The sequence below is a fragment of the Canis lupus genome, chromosome 14 (genome assembly GCF_048164855.1).
Source record: "Canis lupus baileyi chromosome 14, mCanLup2.hap1, whole genome shotgun sequence".
NCBI lineage: Eukaryota > Metazoa > Chordata > Mammalia > Carnivora > Canidae > Canis > Canis lupus.
In genome coordinates this window covers 40,651,963-40,671,589 of record NC_132851.1, presented here as the reverse complement: position 1 = coordinate 40,671,589, position 19,627 = coordinate 40,651,963, and the positions used below count along the sequence as shown (strand labels likewise).

Sequence of the window (19,627 nt, the reverse complement as noted above, 5' to 3'; positions counted from 1 at the left end):
CTTTCTTACATAATGTTTTTGTGTGTATGTGGGGGGGGGGGGTAGATCCAGAACTCAAAGAGCCTTGACGCTTTTTATCAATTCCACTCAACCTCAAGGGCAGGAAATAAAAATATTTTTCTCTTCCGACTCAAATACAATACCCCTTTGTGAAGTTGCTAAGAAGGTACAAATAGCAGATCTGGGAAAAATTTCAGGTGACGGATATGCATCAAAATATTTCATCTGGCTAAAAATACCTCCAAGTCGCTCCCAGCATTGCAACACACGACGTGCTATGACTTGGGATGATGAACCAAACCTGTTCCCCACCCCTAGACTGGTGCTAACCCTGAGGCTGCACAGAGGAGTAGAGCATCCTGTGTCGCGACGCCAACGTCCCCGCAGGCCTGGGCCAGCTGGGAGCAGCTGTTCTCAGGATGGAAACAAGACAGAAGAGGGAAGACAGACAAGTTCAGATTACCGCATCCTCGTTACCTGGCAGCCGGGGTTTAGACCAAAAACCCAAGGGGTGAGTCAGGCCATGTGGGGAGTCCCACAGAGAGCTAAACCCACGGCGGCAAGGCCCATGCGCTTCCAGCCAGCTGTCTCAGCACCCAGCAATGCGGCTCCTAAGGACGTGCAGCTACCCCAGTGGCATAGGCAGGTCTTGGGTCCACAGATGAACCTGGTGGCCACGGAGGGTGTGTGTGGTCCCGGGCGGACTCCAGCCCCATGGCGGTGGAGACCCACGAGGAAACATAACAAGGGAAGAAAGACCCAGCCTTGGGGAGCAGGGCAAAGGCAACAGAATAAGTAGGGAAGCATCTGGCCCCGGCGGCACCTGCAGCTCATGCTCCTCTGCAGGCTTGTCCCTGCCACCCCCGTCTCCCCCTCCAGCCGCTCCCCTCAACAGGAGCAGAAAACAGACGGCAGCCAAGTCTTCTTCAAGTCCTGCCAAGAAAAACACTGCAAGGTTAAGAACACAAAAGGCTCCAGATATCTTGCTACTGAGGTTCTGAGGTCCTTTTTTTTTTTTTTAAATAAATTTCAAGTATATACACACACACACACACACACACACACACACAGAAGAAAATCCATTTTCAGTCAAAGGGTTCAAGAATGTTGACGATCTTTCAAGGAGTCACACTATGTTCTTAAACTCTTTCTTTTTTTTTTTTCTTTTTCTTAAACTCTTTCAACAGCTCTATTTGTTTTCAAAAGGGTCATAGGTTTATTTAAGAGCAGTTTATCTTTCGGCTGGCCCGTTAGCAGCCAAAGCATAACACAGAGAGCATCCAGTGTAATCACGGCTTGGGGCTCAGCAGGGGAGTCAGAGACACAAGACCCAGAGTCCATCACGCTATCTGCGCCCAGAAAGCACGTCTGTGGCCACAAGGGCTGAATTTCAGACACAAAGATAGAAATAATCGTCTAGAGAGGAAGTGTTCCCACAGCGTGCCCCCTAACTTCGTCACCCATGTTGAGGAAACTACCAGGATCTGTGAAAGGATGGGGAGAGTGATCGCGGACTTCAGACGCAGGAACATCTTCCTACCGAGTGATAAAAACCTATCACAAAATAAATACACACCATATGCGCTCCATAAAAGCACGACACAGAGATGCCTTTGTGTTTTCATCAGAAAGCTGGCCAAGACATGGGCCCCCGGAGCCGGGCACTCCTCTGGGGCTCCGGGGCCTGTGGGGGTGGACGCAGACATGGGTGGGAACATGAGATGGTGACAACATCCCTTCATCTACTGTCCCGCTAATCCTGCCCGTAACGCACACAGAATGATGACAAGGATGTCCCGCAGCCTCCTGGACGCTGTGCTGGCCTTGAGCCCTGTGCGCAAAGGGAAGGCGGGAAGCTCCCTTCTGGGTCCGATGGACCCAAAGGTTAACCGTCATCCATCAAACCTGCTGTGCTGCTTCGTTTGAGTGGATTTCATGAAAAGTCCGACTTTTTAAAATCCAAGTTGTCTTAGGGGCAAGGCACGGTCGGTCAATGCGGTAGCTCAGAAACGTCCCTAATGTCATACTAAACCTATTCCGTGTGTTCTACAGTTTTAATATTTAAATATTTATTTATTTATTTATTTAAAAGATTTTATTTATTTATTCATGATAGACATAGAGAAAGAGAGAGAAGGAGGCAGAGACACAGGCAGAGGGAGAAGCAGGCTCCATGCAGGGAGCCCGACATGGGACTGGATCCCGGACCCCGGGGTCACACCCTGGGCCGAAGACGGTGCTAAACCACTGAGCCACTCAGGGATCCCCTATCTAAATCTTTAAACATAAGTTAAAATATTTCTATTAAAATACATGAAAATATACAGCAGGTATATTCTAGTAAAAAACTAAATATCTTTAGCCTGGTTAGACATTTTGTGCTTGAAGGACGTCAGGCGTCTTAGGAACAAATGCTCCTTCACTGGGGAAGGAAGGGCTGGATCCAGCAGAATTAACACTTGCGTCCCTTGGACCCAGTCCTTTCTCCCTCGCATGCGACAGCTTTTAGCTTTCATCAGCTCAACATGTCATGCACCAAAAAATATATCAATGGTGCCAAAGATAAGACCGCTAATTATTTCTTGAAGGTCAGCTGATCCCTGGAGCGTCATATTTGGTGGTCGACTTTGCCGACCTCAAAACGGATTAATTCTTTAGCAGTCGTGTGAGACTCCATTAAGATTTTATGATTTTTTTTTTTTTTTTTTTGTCCTTCTGTCCCCTGTATTGGAGTTCATGCGTATAAGCAAAACAGATGGATTTCTGGAGACAACGAAAACATCCACGTGGCAAGGAACTTTACGAATATTTGTTTTACAGGAAAGGAACAAGAGAGAAACGGAGAAAATAGGTCAGCTTCTGGAAATAGGTATATATATATAGAGAGAGAGACAGAGAGAGAGAGATCTGTGTATATCTGAGAATTTCCTAGGCTTCTCCATGTTTCTAAAAGCAAAATGCAGCAACAGTAGATCTGGATAAAATCAATACGTTAGCCACTGCCGAGGCTGGTTAGTTATTCTGGGAGTGAGAATTCAAGCAGAAAGGAGGAAGACGTAATGCGAGCGTCTGAGAAAAGGCTGCAGCGGACTCAGGGCCGGGTGGGGATCCTAGGACGTGCAGTGGGGGAAAGGGAAACTGAGGCAGCGGAGCCCCCCCCACCCCCCGGGGTGGAGCGTTCTCCGTGGGCCATCCCCAGCCTGGGATGTCCCACGTCGTCGGTGCTGGGATCGGCTCTGGGGGGACGGGGTACCTCCGGGACACTGCAGCCGTGTCCTCTACTGAGCAGCCTCGATCGCCAGCACTGCCCGCAGAGCCCCCGCGGACACCGCCGCCCCCACAGAACCAAGCCCAGAGGCCCGAGCAGAGCCCCGCGGAGCGTGTCCCCTGCTCCCTGCAATGCAGCCGCTGTGGGAGAAACGGAGCGCGGGGAGCAAGGAAGGCGCAGGGGAAGAGCCCGGCGAAGCTCCTGGGCCACCCCACCCATGCACACCAGGGGCCCCTGGGGACAAAGCGGTCACGCAGCATCGGATCTGGCCAAGGCAGCGAGTGGTTATGGGGCCAGGACATACCGCCGCGGTTATGGGGTCCGGGACAGACGCCACTGGGGTTCCCCAAAGCCGCAAGGCAAAGGGCGCTTCTCCAAGTTAGAGCACGAGACCGATCTGCGGCCTGGCAAGGCCGACGGAGACAAGCTGCTCACGTGTTCCAGGAGACGTGAGGGCCCGGGGGCCGCAAGGGCAGGAGGACCCCCGCCACCCCCACCCTCAGGGTCGCGCAGGGGGGACCCCGGGCCTCGCTGGGAGGGTATCTCTACCACCTGGTCTCAGTCCCTCACTCCCCACCCGTGTTCCTCGCTGCGGCACAGACAACCATCCTCGCTCCCAACCCCACAGGCCATCGGGTCCCCCTGCCCACCGACGCCTCATCCACGGTGGCGGTAACGGGGCCACGGAGCGCAGCTGCTGAGCCTCCCGAGCCCTTGAGGCCTCCACGCCCCACAGCTTGGCCCGGCCCCGCGACTGGGCTTGTTTCAACGTGGAGCAGCCAACGCTAAGGTCAGTACCTGGCACACGGCGGGAGCTCAACAGCCACTTGTCGATAGCTTAGAAGTAATCTCTTTTCCCCCTTAAACTCTGTTCTTTTATTCTCAAGTTATTTTCTGTACCAAACAGAGGCGGGTTTGTAAATCACCGAAATCGTGGCTTAAGGGAATTAATTGCTGAACCCAAAGGGAGGGCCAAGACCCCAGAAGTCCCCACATTCGTCCCAATAACCATCCCTCTTTCCCCTCTGCCTCCTTCTCCGGCTTCTCTTCCTCTTCATACTGGAGCCACATCCCAGGAAAAATTCTAGGCTCTTTACCTATTAACTAACCTGATTCAGGAGGAGCATACAAGGGAGTGACTGTATTGCTCCCGTTTCGCAGACAAGCAGACAGAGGCCTCAAATGACGTCACGAACCTGCCAAAGAGCCCCCGGCTGGGCTGCAAACCCAAGATGCCGCGAGGCTGCACACATGACCGTGCCCGCGGCCCCCCGGGAAACAGCTGGGCCTGGCCATCCCGATCATTAAAGCCTTAACTGAGCGCCTATGGTATGCCAGACGCCAAGAACACCCCCAATGGCCAGGAGGGCTGTTGGTGGGTCACAGTCAGCGCTCCTGTTGCTTTCCTGTCCCATTTGCCTCATCACTCCGACGCCGAGCACGCCGAGTCCGCTGGACCAGGAAATTCAGGAACAATCCCTCTTTCCTCGCTCTCTAGCTTTCAAAGGCCTCCCGGAAACAGTCCTCCCCCCGCACCTCGAGCTCCAGCAAGACGGAGCAGGCGGCCCTGGGCCGCAGCCGGGGCGGCACAGACGTGCGAGCACGACCAAGGGCACAGACACAGGTGTCTCGGGCCCCTTGGCAGCCTCTCCACGTCCTGCTTCAGGGTCCAAAAGGCAAGCGGGGGGCAGAGGGGTGAAGGGGCACCGACCTTGCAGCTCACGCTGCCCCGCACGCAACTGCCCTGCAAGGCAGGAGGCCCGACCCCCCACCCCCGGCCCCAGGCAGGCCTCCAAGTGAGCCGCTGGGCCCGGCCTGCACACAAGGGGGCCACCGGAGCAGGCCCCACCCCCGGGCCGCGGGCCCCCCAGGAGAGGCACCGCCACTCGGCCACGGAACAGACAGGGAGCTGGCTGAAGAGAGGTGATAAAAATAGACTTTCCAGCGCTGCAGGAGGAATCCTTGGGCCGCAGGGACTTGCCGGCTGTCGCTGCGAGCTTCTCGCCACGGCCTCACGACCCTGGCGGGGGAAGCGTCCTCCCCGGGGCCCTGGGCGGTGGCGGCCATGCAGGCCTGACCCGCTGTCATCAGCCAGCTGCTGCGGTGACCCCCGTGGCCCTGAGCCACAGGTGGCAGGAGGGCTGGGCGGGGGCGGCCCCTGGACCCGACCTGCCCCCTTAAACACCCACCCCCCTCTTTTCTCAGTCCTTCCCCCTCCCCCATTTCAAGAAACAGAAATTTTTAGAAAGCAAAGGTGCAGGTGACAGAGGAAGAGCACGCCTGGGGGCCCTGGGGAGCGCTGCCCACACGCGGTTACGCACGCCGGGCCCCGGGGGCATGCTCTCAGGTGCAGCAGACTCGCTGCGAGTTCACAAAACTCTTGAAAAAAACCCTCTTTTCTTAGGACTGAACTCGGTGTCTGTGCGTCCTCCACAGCCCATCCCCAAAGATAAAATAGTGCTTTCCTTAGAATATTTAAAAAAAAAAAAAAAAAGGCTTCCTGCAAAGCGCCAGGCAGGAGGAGAGCAGGGCACACGGAGAGCTCGGGGGACGGGAGCCCTGCTGCTGCCGCAGCCACTCCACTGACTGTATCAAAAGGAACTTTTTTTTTTTAACCGAGTGGTCACGAACAAGCGCCTTTCCTCCCCCCGTATCCCCGACCGACCCCGTAATCCTGAGTCCCTGGGGCTCCGACTTACCCCTGAGGTCCTCCCGCCTGCCCGCGCGGGGACGTGGCCCGGGCATGTGTCCGGCTCCCCGGCGACCGCACGCAGCCGGCCGTGCCCTCCCGCCCCCTCTCCCCGCCGCCCAGCCAGCCGTGCCCAGCAGGCTGCAGCGGCCCAAGTGCTGATGCAGGGAAAGGGAACTTACTGGAAGGGAGCGTGATTGCCACACCTAGTGGGGGAGGGAGGCGGAGAATTCTGCTCCCTCGGAGGACGGGGGACGGGAACAGACTCCCCAGGAGGTGGAGATGCTCCAGCGCCAGCTCCGCGGGGCACTTGGCCATGGGGCGGGCGCCCGCAGGACCCCGGGCAGGAGGCCGCAGCCTGGCCCTGGCACACAGGAGCTGCACCACCCCAGGCAGGCCCTGCCTCTCTGAGTCTGTTTCTGAAACCCTAAAGGCGTCGTGATAGCCACGAGCCTCAGCCATAAGCACAGATGCCGGAAACCCAGGCATGCCACCCGCCACCTCAGGGACGCGTGTCACACAGACGTCAGCGCAGCAGTCCCGCAAAGCTCGGGCGAGATTCACCAACCCCAACTTCCGACAGATAAGGAAGCCGGTGAACTCACTCCGTGGATCCTATCCGTGCGGTGCTTTGAATTCAAATGCAGGCGTTTAATCTTTGTGGCTGAAACTGAGATGACAGCTGAGAACGGAATTTCTGCACGGCTGGTGATTGATGTGTTTACAGCCCTCCGCTGGTAGCGTTCCGAGGCCCGAGTATTTATGGTGATGACTGTTCGTGCTACTGCAGAACCCATTTCCCACCTGTTGTTTTTTTTTTTTTTTTTTATGAAACCTCCCTAAAGGACATGAACTGTGTCTTTGTGCAGATTCTAAAAACGGGGATCCTGAAATGTGTGAGCAGAAACCTCACGTGTACGGATTTACCGTTTTGGAGTTTTCAAATGCCGTAAAACACAGTGTTTACAACCAATTCATCATTTATAAAAGTTTGTTCGATTGATGGGCCAACGGGCTCCCTGCTATAGGGCAGTTTATTGAGGCCCATACATCAAATGTTAGGCTGACATCCAGTATTTGTTAATAACTCCTATGCTGCTTTGCCTGTTTTTGTAGTTTCTGTGTATCGTGCTCTATTTTGTCTTTATCTCCATTCTGTTTTTTTTTTTTTAAAGTAAACTTTTTATTTCAGGATGGTTTTTAGGTTCACAGAGAACTGCAAAGACAGCACAGACGGTTCCAGAACGACCCACACGGTACCTCTGACGCTGCTGTGCTGCACATTTATCACAGTTAATGAACAAAAACGCTGGGATCCGACTTTTAGCTAAACGCAGTGTTTTATTTGGATTCCGTCGGTTGTTCCCTCGTGTATTTTCTCCGTTCCAAGATCCCATCCAGGGCACCACATGGTGTTTAGTTGTCCCGTCTCCTTAACTACCTGTGGACTTGCCTTGCGTCTCGGCCGTTCCTCTCATCGACGGCCTGACGGTTAGGAGGAGCTCCGGTCGGGGTTTGGCACGGCGTTTTGGGTTTGTCTGATATTTCCCTCGTGGTTGGACGGGGGCAATAGGTTTTAAGGAGGAGGATCACGGAGCCGAAGCATCACCCTCGTAATACCCGATTAGCCATCTTCTCATTTTTTTTAAATAAACGGGGAAAATACGCAAATCAAGACTTGAAACTAAGCAGAGTTGAATACCAACGATTAAAAAAATCAACAAATTGGGATCCCTGGGTGGCACAGCGGTTTGGCGCCTGCCTTTGGCCCAGGGCGCGATCCTGGAGACCCAGGATGGAGTCCCGTGTTGGGCTCCCGGTGCATGGAGCCTGCTTCTCCCTCTGCCTACGTCTCTGCCTCTCTCTCTCTCTCTGTGTGTGTGACTATCATAAATAAAAAAAGAAGAAAAAAGTTATGTAAAAAAAAAATCAACAAATTATCCACCGATGATGAATTAAATATCAACCGACTCGGAAATACGAGGCTCTCTCCTGGGACGAGAATGACCGGCTTCGAGGCTAATTTTCGGACCCACCGGGATGAGGGGAGACCTCGGAGCCCAGCAGGAAGCCAGCTAATTACGAGAGAGGTGTCTAGCGGGTTCTTTTGAAACGCTTGCCAAGGCAAACTTCCTGCAAAAACAACCTCAGATTACGGCTCGTTTTGGGGAGAAGTCGTGGGTGAGCCTCGCACAGCCTCGCCGAGCCACGCGACGCTCCAGAGCCCGGGGGCACTTTCTCCTGCCGCCAAACAACAAAATCCCTACGGCCCCTGGTCTGGAGTGGGAGCCAGAACTTGGTTCCTCCCAAATTTCTTCTTGAGTTAAGCTAGGGCCATGAAGGAGAAAAAAAAAAAAAAAATAGAAGAAGTAAAACTCAGGCTGGAATAAGTATTTCCTGCTATTATATATGCTTTCCTCACCGTTCCTAATTGAAGGTCTGTTCCTGAGGGGGACAAAAGTGAGGAACTGATGTAATGTCACAAACTCCCAAACGCTGTCCAATGATAGATAAGGGAAAACAAGTGGTTTCTTTCTTTAAAGAATGGGTTTTTGGTGGTGATGGTTGTTTTTTTTTTTTTGGTGGGTTTTTTTTTTTTTTTTGGTGTTTTTTTTTTTCAGGGACAGGAAGGCAAAAAAAAAAAAATTTAAAGAAACCAAAAACTAGCAAAAAAGCCCTGCAGCCGTGCTATATATAACCTTCCACCTCGGCACGGACACCAAATAATCCTGGAAACCAGCTTGGAAAAATAGCCTGTGGTGCACAGGAGGCTTTGGCTGGCTGGCCGAGGCACCCAGGACACGTGAGACGGGATCGCAAGCGTCCGGCCGGCCTCCCGCGGCGTGGGCTGAGCAGGGCCTCCCGCTGCACAGAGGTCAGGACCCCAGGGCTCAGAAGCGGCCGTGCCTGCGCCCATGGTGGACAGTAGCCCCGGCCCGGGGAGCTGCAAGGAGTGGGGCAGACGGCAGGGTGCCCGCCACCTACCACCGCGGGGCCCTGGCCTCCTGGGCACGCACCTCCTGCCATGCTGATGGGCGCGGCCGCCCTCCTCATCCTGGGGGTCCGGGGGGGGCAGGATGTGGGGCTGGCCCAGCCGCCGATCGTCCAGGCACCGCGTGCGGGCCCCGTGGTCACAAGCCGACTGCCGCACCTGCTCCTCCCGTGTCCCCGCACACGGCCCACGCTCCGGGGGGAGGCTCCACCGTGGGGGGAAGGCCTCACAGCTCGCGGCTTTGGAGAAAGCCGTGATTCGCTTCACATGCGCTTAAGCATCGGGACCCAACCTCACAACCAGCCACGCACCAACCCCGTGCAATGACTTTCTCCTTGAGTTCCAATCCTGCTATTTCCAGCTGTGTGCCAGCCATCTGTGCGGAGTGAGGGCCTCCTAGACACGACCGACTCGGGATGGCCAGGAGCAGATCATCCGGGCTCCCGGAACCTACCTCCCAGCCGCGGGCCCGCGACTCGCATCAACGGCATCATTATCCTCCGGGTCGTCTGCGTCCCAGACGCCGATGCCGTCCTCCCCAGATCGCTTACCGTATTTCATCAGCTCTACAAGGCACGTTTTTTTTTTTTTTTTTTTTTTTTAACCTCCGAGATAAAGATGCATCTTCCCTCGCTGCCGTCCCCGCGCGGTGCCGTAACTCACCCGGTAGCTTTTCCCCAATCAGTCATCCTGCACAAAATGTCTTCTAATTGAGGACATTACACTCAGGGAGAAACACAGAAACATAAATCCTGCCTCCTCCCCGCCACTCCCGCCGCCTCTACCAAGATCTAGGTGCTCGCCATCTCGTCATCCACCCCTGACCCCGCCGCTGCCTCTCTCCACAGCCTGCTCCTCACGTCGCCGGCACAGTTGTCCGGAACACGGGACTCCTTTGTGATCAGTGTCTCTGATGCACAGAAACATGTCCCAGCGCCTCCAGGTGGCCTCTCTGGTCTCAACCTACTAGTCCTCGTCCACTTTCCACAGCACTGATGTCTCCCAGGGACCCGAGGGCCCAGCCGCGGCCACGTGCAAATACCAGCCACCCCCAGACAAGACCCAGGCTCTCGTGGCCCCGAACCTTTCTCGTTCCAACCCCAGAGGCAAGAATGTCCTTCCTCCAACTCTGGTGCTCCTCACTCCCAGCTCAGATCCCACAACTCCCAAAGCTCTTCATCTCAGATATTTTCCCCCTTGTTCGTCCTCGCATGTTCTATTTCATTAACATCGCACCCCCTACCTTTATTAGACCTTGTTTGTGCGTCTGTCTCCCAGGAGGTGAGCTCCTGACAGGCAGGAATTACGTCTTGAGTCGCGAGTAGATTTTCAGTTGGAAAGCGAGAGAGAGCAAACCATCACTCTTTGGCGCATACGTGCAAAGGAAAACCGGAAGACAGGCCTTAAATGGCAGGCAAGGGGGGGGTCCGAGGGAAACAGTGTTATCTTTAAAGTCCTATAGGAGATGCATTATCAGGAAAACCGGAAATCTATGCCCTGATTTCTCAATAGATTAACGTAACCATCTCACTCACTGGGGAGGCAGCATCTGAATAGCGCCCAGCGACCCTTCCTCCTGCGAACGCGTCCTTGTGTGATCTACCCTGAGCGTGGGCTGCGCTAGCGACTTGCTTTTAGTTTATCTTGTTTTTTTTTTTTTTTTTGTGATTTGCTTTCAATGAATAGACTATGGTAGAAGTGATGAAATGTCACTTCCGAGATTTGGTTACAAAGGACCATGACTCCCATCTTGTTCATTCTCTCTCTCTCTCTTTGGTTCTTCTTGCTTGCTCCCTCTGATGAAATGAGCTGCCACTTTGTGAGCTGTTTTATGTGAGCAGGCCCACAAGGCAAGGAACTGAAGATGGCTTTGGCCAACATCCTGCAAGGAACTGAATCCTGCCAATATCCGCGTAAGTGAGCTTGGAAGCAGAATCTTCCCTAGTCAAGTCTTGGCATGACATTGGCCAACTCCTTGAGTGTAGCCTTCTGAGAGGTGCTGAACCAGGGTCTGACCTAAGCCACGCCCAGAGTCTTGACCCACAGGAAGTATGAGACAATGAATGTTTTAAGTCACTAAGTCTTGGGGGGAACTTGTCACCCAGTAATGGGTATTTAGCACACTCACCAAATAAGAAAATCAGAAAGTGGATAATCATAGGATGGATGGGAAGAACCAAAAAAAGCTACTATTAGGTCTTCCCAAGGACTCAAAATAGGTGTAGATGGGGACTAACCCATTGGTCTGATCCAAGCACGTCAGTAGGATCCAATTTCCCTTTCATTCTGTCCAACTCACTGGAGAATGGCTCTCATCAATGGTCACACTGTCACCTGGTATTCACTACATGGCCAAGTCTCTTGGTTCAGGTCACCCGTGCGCTGTCATCCTGGTTCGTCAGAGTGATGTATTCAATGGAAAATAAACCTGGAATGCCACCTTAGCTCAGGGAAAGCCGCAAACGCCCTTCTGAGGGATTTGGATTATGTCCCATATGCAATGGGCGGCCGTAGAAAGTTATTTGCGAAGATAAGGGGCACGAAACAATCTGTACTTTTTTTAGAAGCTACCTGTGGAGGCTGCTACAACCAGCAGTGCACAAGCCACACTGACTTGGGGGCCGTCAAATAAACTGAGCACCCCCTAGGTTCACCTTCTACCACTTGACCAAAGGCAGGGTTGGGTACCAGAGGCCGTGCATGTTTTGTTGTTGTTTTCCCCTGCAGCCTGTGCTCCGTTGTGCCCAAACCTGCAAAAATGCTAACCACCATCCCTACTTCGGCTCGGCAAAAGCAGCAAATTGAGCATTCCTTCTGCGTGTGGTAGGAGAACATGACCGACATGCCAGGGATGAGGATAAAGGAAAGGGTGTCGTGAAACTCCATCCTGGCTGAGATTCTTCACAAGATCTATTCATTTCTCTCCGTGAAAATACCTCCTGCCCACGGTAAAGAGGGGAAAACAGAGAGAAAGAGAGGAGGGCATTCTAGAAAGTTCTGCTGCACAATATAAATGGAATCACTCTATGATATTCTTCCAAAAGACTTCAGGAAAGATTTCTAGTCTATTATTTCATCATTTGCTGAACTGGCGCTTCACTGACTATGAGACTTAAGGTGTGCTTCCCACCCCTGCCCCGCCAGGAGCTTGACTTCATGGGATTGACACTAGAAGAGCCATATTTGGAATGGGCCACCGCCACAATCTGGCAAAGTCAGTAAATCTTCAGTGAGAGGGATGCAACACATGAGATCTCCTTAGCCATAGACGTGTCCAAAAACAGCGACTCAGGGGTGTTGGGGTTCAGTGACATGGGGCAAGGCCTAAAGGACACAGTGCAATCCAGTAGAAAAGGCACGGTCTCCAGTTGGGGCAAACCGGGGCACAAATCTCAACTCTGTCTCTTATTTACTGGAAAGCTGGTAACGTTGCACCTTTATTTTCTGGGATATTTAAAGATACGGCAATGACCATATTGCAGGGCAATCGTCGAGACTAAGGAGAACCCGCCACTGTACCTGTCATGCAGGTACTCCCCGTGGGGTGGTATCACTACATCCTTTACACCTCTGGCCTCCCGCTTGGTCTGCTCTGCCTCCGTCCTGGCCTAAAATGTTAACTTCAACTGGAAGAGAAACAGAGGTAGAGAACAGAACGTGGACCGGCTTCTTCCGAGGACCCCTGCAAGCCAGCCTGTGAAGGGAAGGGGAATGCTCGAGAAGTTCTAAAGGAACCATAGGATATAAGGCTGAAACATCAGACGCCGCTCGGGATGAACTACAGCCCACAAGAGTCAGGCTCCAGGTAGGATCCAGGGAACCAGGCCTTGGCAGGCAGACACCCAACACACCTGCGACTCAAATTTACGGTGTTGTCATCTTGCTGAAATCATGAAGTTTGCATAAGGGCTTTTCACGACTGCTACTCGGTTTTCAACAGCTTCGTATGTTTACCTTTTGTCCAGAGCAAAATTTTTAATCTTCTCGTAATGCGGAGATCTCTACTGGCTTCTTTCATCTCTTCCCCTGCTCTGACCTCCCTCGAGCGATGAAACGCCAACTGTCCCGGTATCAGTCTCATAAAATAAAGCAGATACACTTTGAAAGCTTCCTAAAGTCCACAGGGTTTATGGAAACTTGCATTTTTATCCACTTCAGGAAACTCAGCTCCAGCTGTATCTGAAATCTTTATCTTTTGACTAAAGGAGAATACATCCTCTTTCAAAAGAATAAGGATGAGTGGGTTGTCCGGGTGGGCGCGGGATAATTCTACTGGCCTCATTCCTGCTATCTTGTACTGAGCTCCGGCCACCGGCAAATTTCCAGCATCCATCAGGCAAAGAGACACTCCATGAAGTGAAGCCCTTCAGAGCTTGGGAAGAGATTTTGAAGGTAGAGTGGCCCAGAACGGGGGTGGGGATGGGGACAGAAATGAACCTAAAAAGCAAGTCTTTGCTTTCCCCTCTTTCCAGTAAGAGGGAAAATAACCTGTCATTTACACGTGTCCCATTTCCAACCGGAAGCATTGATGAGTGACACAACCGAGGAGGAGGGTGGCCCAAGCCCTGCCCCCATCTCAGCATTTATTCTTTGTGTGACCTTGGGCAGAGAGCTCCCCTCTATAGACCCGCGTGTCCTCGTCTGTAAAACAAATATCCCCAAGACGCCCCTCCTCCAGCTGTAAAATTCTCTTTTTCTCGGATCACTTTCATCCTCATGGATTCACGTGCAAGATCAAGCAAGTATGTCATGACGGCTCTAGAAAGGCTCGGCACCCGAGGGCTGAATCCCCAAATATCATCTCTTGCCAGTTATACTTCACACGTGTGCGCGTGCGTGTCCAGACACGCACGCGCACACACAATGGCAGTTACAATTAAAATCTGGGCAAGAGAAGGTTTAATCCACAAATTCCTATTGTTAGCGAGGATTTCATACATTTGTGTCTCTCCCACAACGTCTATTTCTGGGATGAAAGAGAATTTAGCACAATCTCTAATGACCATTAAATTGCATTTCAGGATGTGGCTCGTTGTGCAATCCTGACAAGCTGGCAGACTAAAGGGCAGCATTTTTAGAAGTCTCTGGTATGCCAAGCCCTAAATTCGAGATCTTTCTCGCTGGCAAGAGCCAGCAGTATCACTAACACCTAAAAAAGAATGCAAGCATCTGCAGGCGGTCACCCCTCGGCTTCATATGTCAGCAATCGTTACCGAAGAAACCCAGACCCGGATCCAGGGTTGCTGCATTCCTGCCAGGAAATCATTTTCAACTACTTTGTTTTAACACCTTCACCCCTGAATGCTTGGTAACCACAGCTCCACTCGGAGGCTAGAACACACCTATTCATGCCTCTGTGAATGTGCACGTGTTTGTAATTTGGGATTGCTATGTGAAAACACACTTCTCCATTTATCTTCAAGTCGAGCAGCTGGGCCACCTTAATGGATTCTTCTCAACACCAGGCCATTAAGACACCGAGGCATGGCTTCCAGGCCTCAAAACCCCTTTGGCCACACTTCCTGGGTCTCTGCGGGCCCGGCCACTGAGGACTTCTGGAGCCCTCGGTGATCAGTGAGCTGTCAGCCCCCCGACCGAGTTCGAACCAGCCTGCAAGTGTGTAGGTGCGCGCGGGGGCTCGGTCTGCCCTTTCCCGACATCACAACGAGAGAGGAAGAAGATGCCATGTGGCGGACACACGCGCATAGGAGACTGCGGCTCTGCAACCCGCGGGGGCCTCGCCATCTCCAAATCCACTGCTTACGCGCGGTTCCCACCCTGACCCCTCAGGAAGAGACAAGAGAACTAATGTCTTTTCATCCCCAACTCTTTATATTGCAAGTTTTCAAGCCCTCCAAGCCCTTCTTGCAACTGCAAGAAGGGTACCATGAAAACTGTGTCTCCTTTCTCCAGAGCCAACATTTTGCCACATTTCCCAACTTCCCTCCCTTTCACTCTCTCGCTCTCTCTTCTCCACTATTTGTGTATATAAAATTATACAGTATATACACAAATTTCTTCTTGCTGAACAATTTGAGGACTAGCATACACATTACAACACTTCACCCCTGAATACGTCAGCCTAAGCGCCTCCTAACATCCAGAGTGCTTCCCTGCGTGCACGACTATCTCTGACAAGAGAGTTACCACATGCAGGAAGTTCAAGACAGAGAGAATATCTTATCTAATATTCAATCTACACTCAAAATCCTCCAATTGTCCCAATAATGTCTATCATAGCTGCTTCTCAACCAAGGATCACACGTCCTTTGGCCTGGCTCCTAGGTCATCTTTCATCTGTGACCATTTTTCTAGCCTTTTGAGAAGAGGAGGTGTCTTCACGGTATGTCCCCTCATATTGGGCTTGTCTAATTGATTGTTCCTCAGAGTTGGATTCGGGCCAAATACTTTGGCAGACTTTCTATCCAGGTGATGCTGTGACTTCTTAGTGCATCACTACGACACAGTATTTTACGTTGTTTGTACCCATTATGCATGTTGGTGACTCTGATCATGGCCGATTAACTAACGCTACAATGTCTTAACATGAATACTAAACCGTGGGCCCACCTTCTATTTCAAACTGCTACCAACGGTTATTCAAAATCTTACTCCCCGAAGCATACTTCAACAGGGCTTTTACCTCTCTACTGTATTAGGCCATTTTTCCTAAACTAAGTAATGCTAACTGTGTTCTACAATAAAAGGTCACAGGCACCGTAAATGGTAAAGGCTTTACAAAGGAAGTGGGTTTCCACTAGGTCTTGATAAACAAATAGGATTGTGTTGAAAATCCAGGGGGAAAGTGTCATATTCACAAGACGTGTCATGAGCAAAGGCACTGTGCGTTAGAGTGAATACTGTTGGAGGAACTGTGGGTTGACGGTAATAATGCAGGAAAGGGATGAAGCCTCCTCGAGGCCTTGGCTAGTGGCCAAGCAGATGCAGACGAGCAGACTGGGGAAAGCTGCCAAATCCTCTGAGGGCTGAACGGGGGCGACTGCATGTCCATGAGGCCTTTACTGGCACTGGGAAATTGGTGGGTGCAAGTGGTCATTTAGGTCTAATTTGAATGTTAAGTTGTGGTGCTGGTAGGACACCGAGGTGGAGCTGTCCAATAAACAGAACAAGAGGTCAGAGTTCAGAAGAAAAAAATGTGGTGAGGGATGATGATTTGGGTCAGGGCTATGAAGAGCTGGAGTCACGGAGACAGACAAGAACATGAGCGGAGGAAGAGAGAATCTAGGACAGCAACAGGACGAGGGGATGCAGGAGAGAGGGTGACAGCTTGGTTTCTTGCCAGGTCCCCGACTACTGTACTCGGTTTTGGCAATGTTGTTTTGAAGGTGATTGTAGGAGAGGAAAAGCATTTGACGAGATGTGCAGGTTCAGGAATCATTAACAAACGGGTAGCAATTAACTACCCTTCGGTAAGTCTTTGCAGGGGGACTCAGGATAACTCTATCGTGTGTGTTTTCAACACCACCACGCAATTAACTCAATTCTGACCCCGTATACCTGGAGATAGTGTTGGATCCCGCAGGTTAAGGGCTCAGTCCCATGAGACTTGCTCCCTTCCTGACTTCAGGTCGGAATCCCAAAGCCAGGCTGTCACCTGTGCTTCTGATCAGTGGGCTGGAAATCCGAGGCTCCCATGACCCCCTACTTTGGCTTGATTAATTTGTCAGATTGGCTCACAGAGCTCAGAGAAACGTGGACTTATATTTACCAGTTTACCATAAAGGACACGGGTGAATCGCCACATGAAAAAATACAAGGTATGTGGGAAAGGACAGAGAACCTCCATACGTTAGGTTGGAGGTTCTATATGTCCATATATGTCCTATATGTTCATATATGTCCTATATGTCCCACATAGGACAAGGTATGTGGGAAAGGGCAGAGAACCTCCATACGTTCTGGGACTGCCACTCTCCCCAGATCTCTGTGGGTTCACCACCCTGGAAGCCCTCCAGAACCCCCTTTTTTTGGGTTTTTATGGAGGCTTCATTGGCCACTGGTGACTGAACTCCATTTCCAGCCCTCTCCCTTCCCTGAAGTTTGGGGGTGGAGCTGGAAGTTACAACCCTCTGATCACCTGGTTGGTTCCCCTGACAACCAACACCCCCAACCCTGGGGCTTCCCAAGCCCCAATAATGAGGTGGTTACCTCATTAACATAAAGCCAGGTGTAGTTGAAAGGGGCTTGTAATGAATAACAAGACACCCCTTCAAACTTCCCTGAACCCGAGCTATTTCAGGAACCAGTGATAAAAGACCAAGTATTATTACAAAGATGTTCCCGTGGCTCCTAATGCTTAGGAAATTCCAAGGGCTTTAGGAGCTCTGTGCTAGAAAGGGACAAGGCCAAATATACTTTTCTTATTAGAAATGACAGTACCACAATAACAAACTGGTAAAGAAGACATAAGTGATAAGGAACGAAGGTAAGCAAGGATGTGTCACTTGGAAAAAGGCAAGAAAGAGGAAAAATCATGGAAAGGACAAAGTGGAAAGGAAATTCAAATGAAAAGGGCGAGAGGAAAAATAAAAGTCAAGGATATAAATAGGAGGAAAGCAACCAGGGCCCCTTGTTTTCTTGAATCAAATTTCTGCGCTACGTAAAGAATAACACTTTGATCATGATAAGAAATACTGTAAAGATCAATGCCCATGTCTTAAACCTGTAATTTTACTAAAATCATTTATAATTCACATTTGAATCAAAGTCGCAAAACCCTTTTCTCCTTAACTTTCTGGACTCCGGGCTACTTGCTTCTGTTACACGGATGAAATCCCACAGTTCCAAGGTCAGGAGATGCCACAGACTCGAGGCCAAACAGATATGTGTAACATCATTAAGACTATGATTCTAACATTTGGAAGAAACAAGCTTAATAAAAAATGTAAATAATATACATATCCATTACTATACATAATATATAATACAGATACAGAGATTATTTGTTTTATAAAATCATTCAAATCTATTCCTTCCAAACCCAACTATCTATCCACCTGTTATCTTACCTGGCTCACAAAATTAGAAGGATTTTTACTAAGTAATTACCAGCTCACTACTAAGTAGTATGGGAAATAAAATGGCTCCACAGAAATGTCAGTTCGTACGATTAAAAACAAACCTACTTTGTTCAACTTGCTGAAACCATGTACCTTATTCCCATGACCCTCACAGTTCTCAAACACGATTTTTTTCAAGGGGGGAGGGTACCTCTAATTTCAATTAGTCATCCTGACAGGGCTAAGAACCTTTTTGACAACACTCAGTAAGGTCTATGCAGGAGCCTGTCTAAATTCTTGACATTTTTCTAATTGTTTTCTGCAAAACCACACGCAGAGAAGGAGGCCACGATGGAAAGTCTTTAGGCCACAGCCATTCTCAGCTTTTTGTGCACGTGTGTATGTATGCACGTTCCTTCCAGAACTAAGGTATGTTTGTCTCGTTGATCTTCCAACTCCCCCAGCCTTTTTACATAAAAGGCAACATCAACTAAAATAATCATTGGTTGCCAAGAATTATGAAACACAGCAATGCATTAAAAGATCCTGCTTCTGACCACACGGGAACACGTGAGTTTTGTCTGTTTCAATGGTTGGGTCCAGAAAGGTCAAGGGCTCTCCTCCAACAATTCTCCAGAGGATCACCTGAGTGTCCATCGGGTCTTTAGAAAAGTTGGTCTACAAATGTGGTATTTAAACACAAGTAGATTTTAAGGTTCAAAACAGCAATTTATGATGGAAACGCTGCTTGTAAATCATGACATATGCTCTTCCTCCGCCTCCCTTCCCCTCCTCTTCCTCCCAGGGGAGTACAGTGGAAAAACTGAAATGAGGAAACCATAATTACAATCACATTCCTCCCCTGGGGTCAACCTAATTATCAGCCTCTCACCCCAAAACAAATTCACCTCTTTTAAGGATGAAGGTCCTTATCACTCCTGGGAAGGATACAAACAAAGATTAAGATGCCATTTAGGCATAACTGCGATCTTTCATTTTTAAGTGACCTCTCAGTCTAATGCATTCAATACCTCCTCATTCAAGTGGAATATATATTGCAGGGGAGAGCCGTAATAAATGGCACTGTCATGACCCTTAGGTTAGAGCAAAGGAATATTGGAAAATAAATCTCAATTCTGGATACTCACCAATCCCGCAATGGGGGTAGGCAATCTATTGATCTTTTTAACAAGTCCTGGCTTTATAGCATTCAGCAACCTGTCATGAAAAAGGCAGAAAGAATGTCAAGTGAGACATAAAGCAAGATGGATCACACAAATCACCTTTATCCGGGGCTACGGCTAAACTGCTGAATAGGAAAAGCAGTGAATTTAAAGCACGTAGTAAATCTCAATAACCTATGAGCCTTCACGCATCCAAGTGGAGGGCAGTGCCAGCGTCAGGTCTGCCCGTAGCAGGTGAAGTTTGAGAACTTCGAAGTGTCAGGAGAGGAGAGATGGAGACGGGGAGGTACGTCAAGGGACAGGACACGGCTGCGAACCGGGTCGCGGTTGGGAGGGAACTGTCTAGGACCGGAGCCAGCTATTACCACAGGCGAGGCCTGTTCCCAATTCTCGCGGCCAAGGCAGGGGTCTCTCCAGGAATGCAGTCAGTTCAGAGACCAACATCTGCCTTTGCAAATAATTTGCCAAGACTAA

At 50.6% G+C, this 19,627-nt stretch overlaps 1 protein-coding gene across 23 annotated transcripts in view; it reads right to left on the bottom strand.

Moving 5' to 3' along the window:
- Positions 1-19,627, bottom strand: part of LIMCH1 (LIM and calponin homology domains 1) — a 298,658-nt gene that overhangs the window by 138,352 nt on the left and 140,679 nt on the right. For 15 of the 23 annotated variants that reach the window (XM_072775449.1, XM_072775450.1, XM_072775459.1 and 12 more), the window contains one exon: positions 19,118-19,187. In XM_072775449.1, coding sequence (XP_072631550.1) covers positions 19,118-19,187 — 70 coding nt within the window. Of the gene's footprint in view, positions 1-5,967; positions 6,770-19,117; positions 19,188-19,627 lie in introns of those variants that run through there. The other 8 variants (XM_072775468.1, XM_072775471.1, XM_072775457.1 and 5 more) reach the window with 6 other exon arrangements.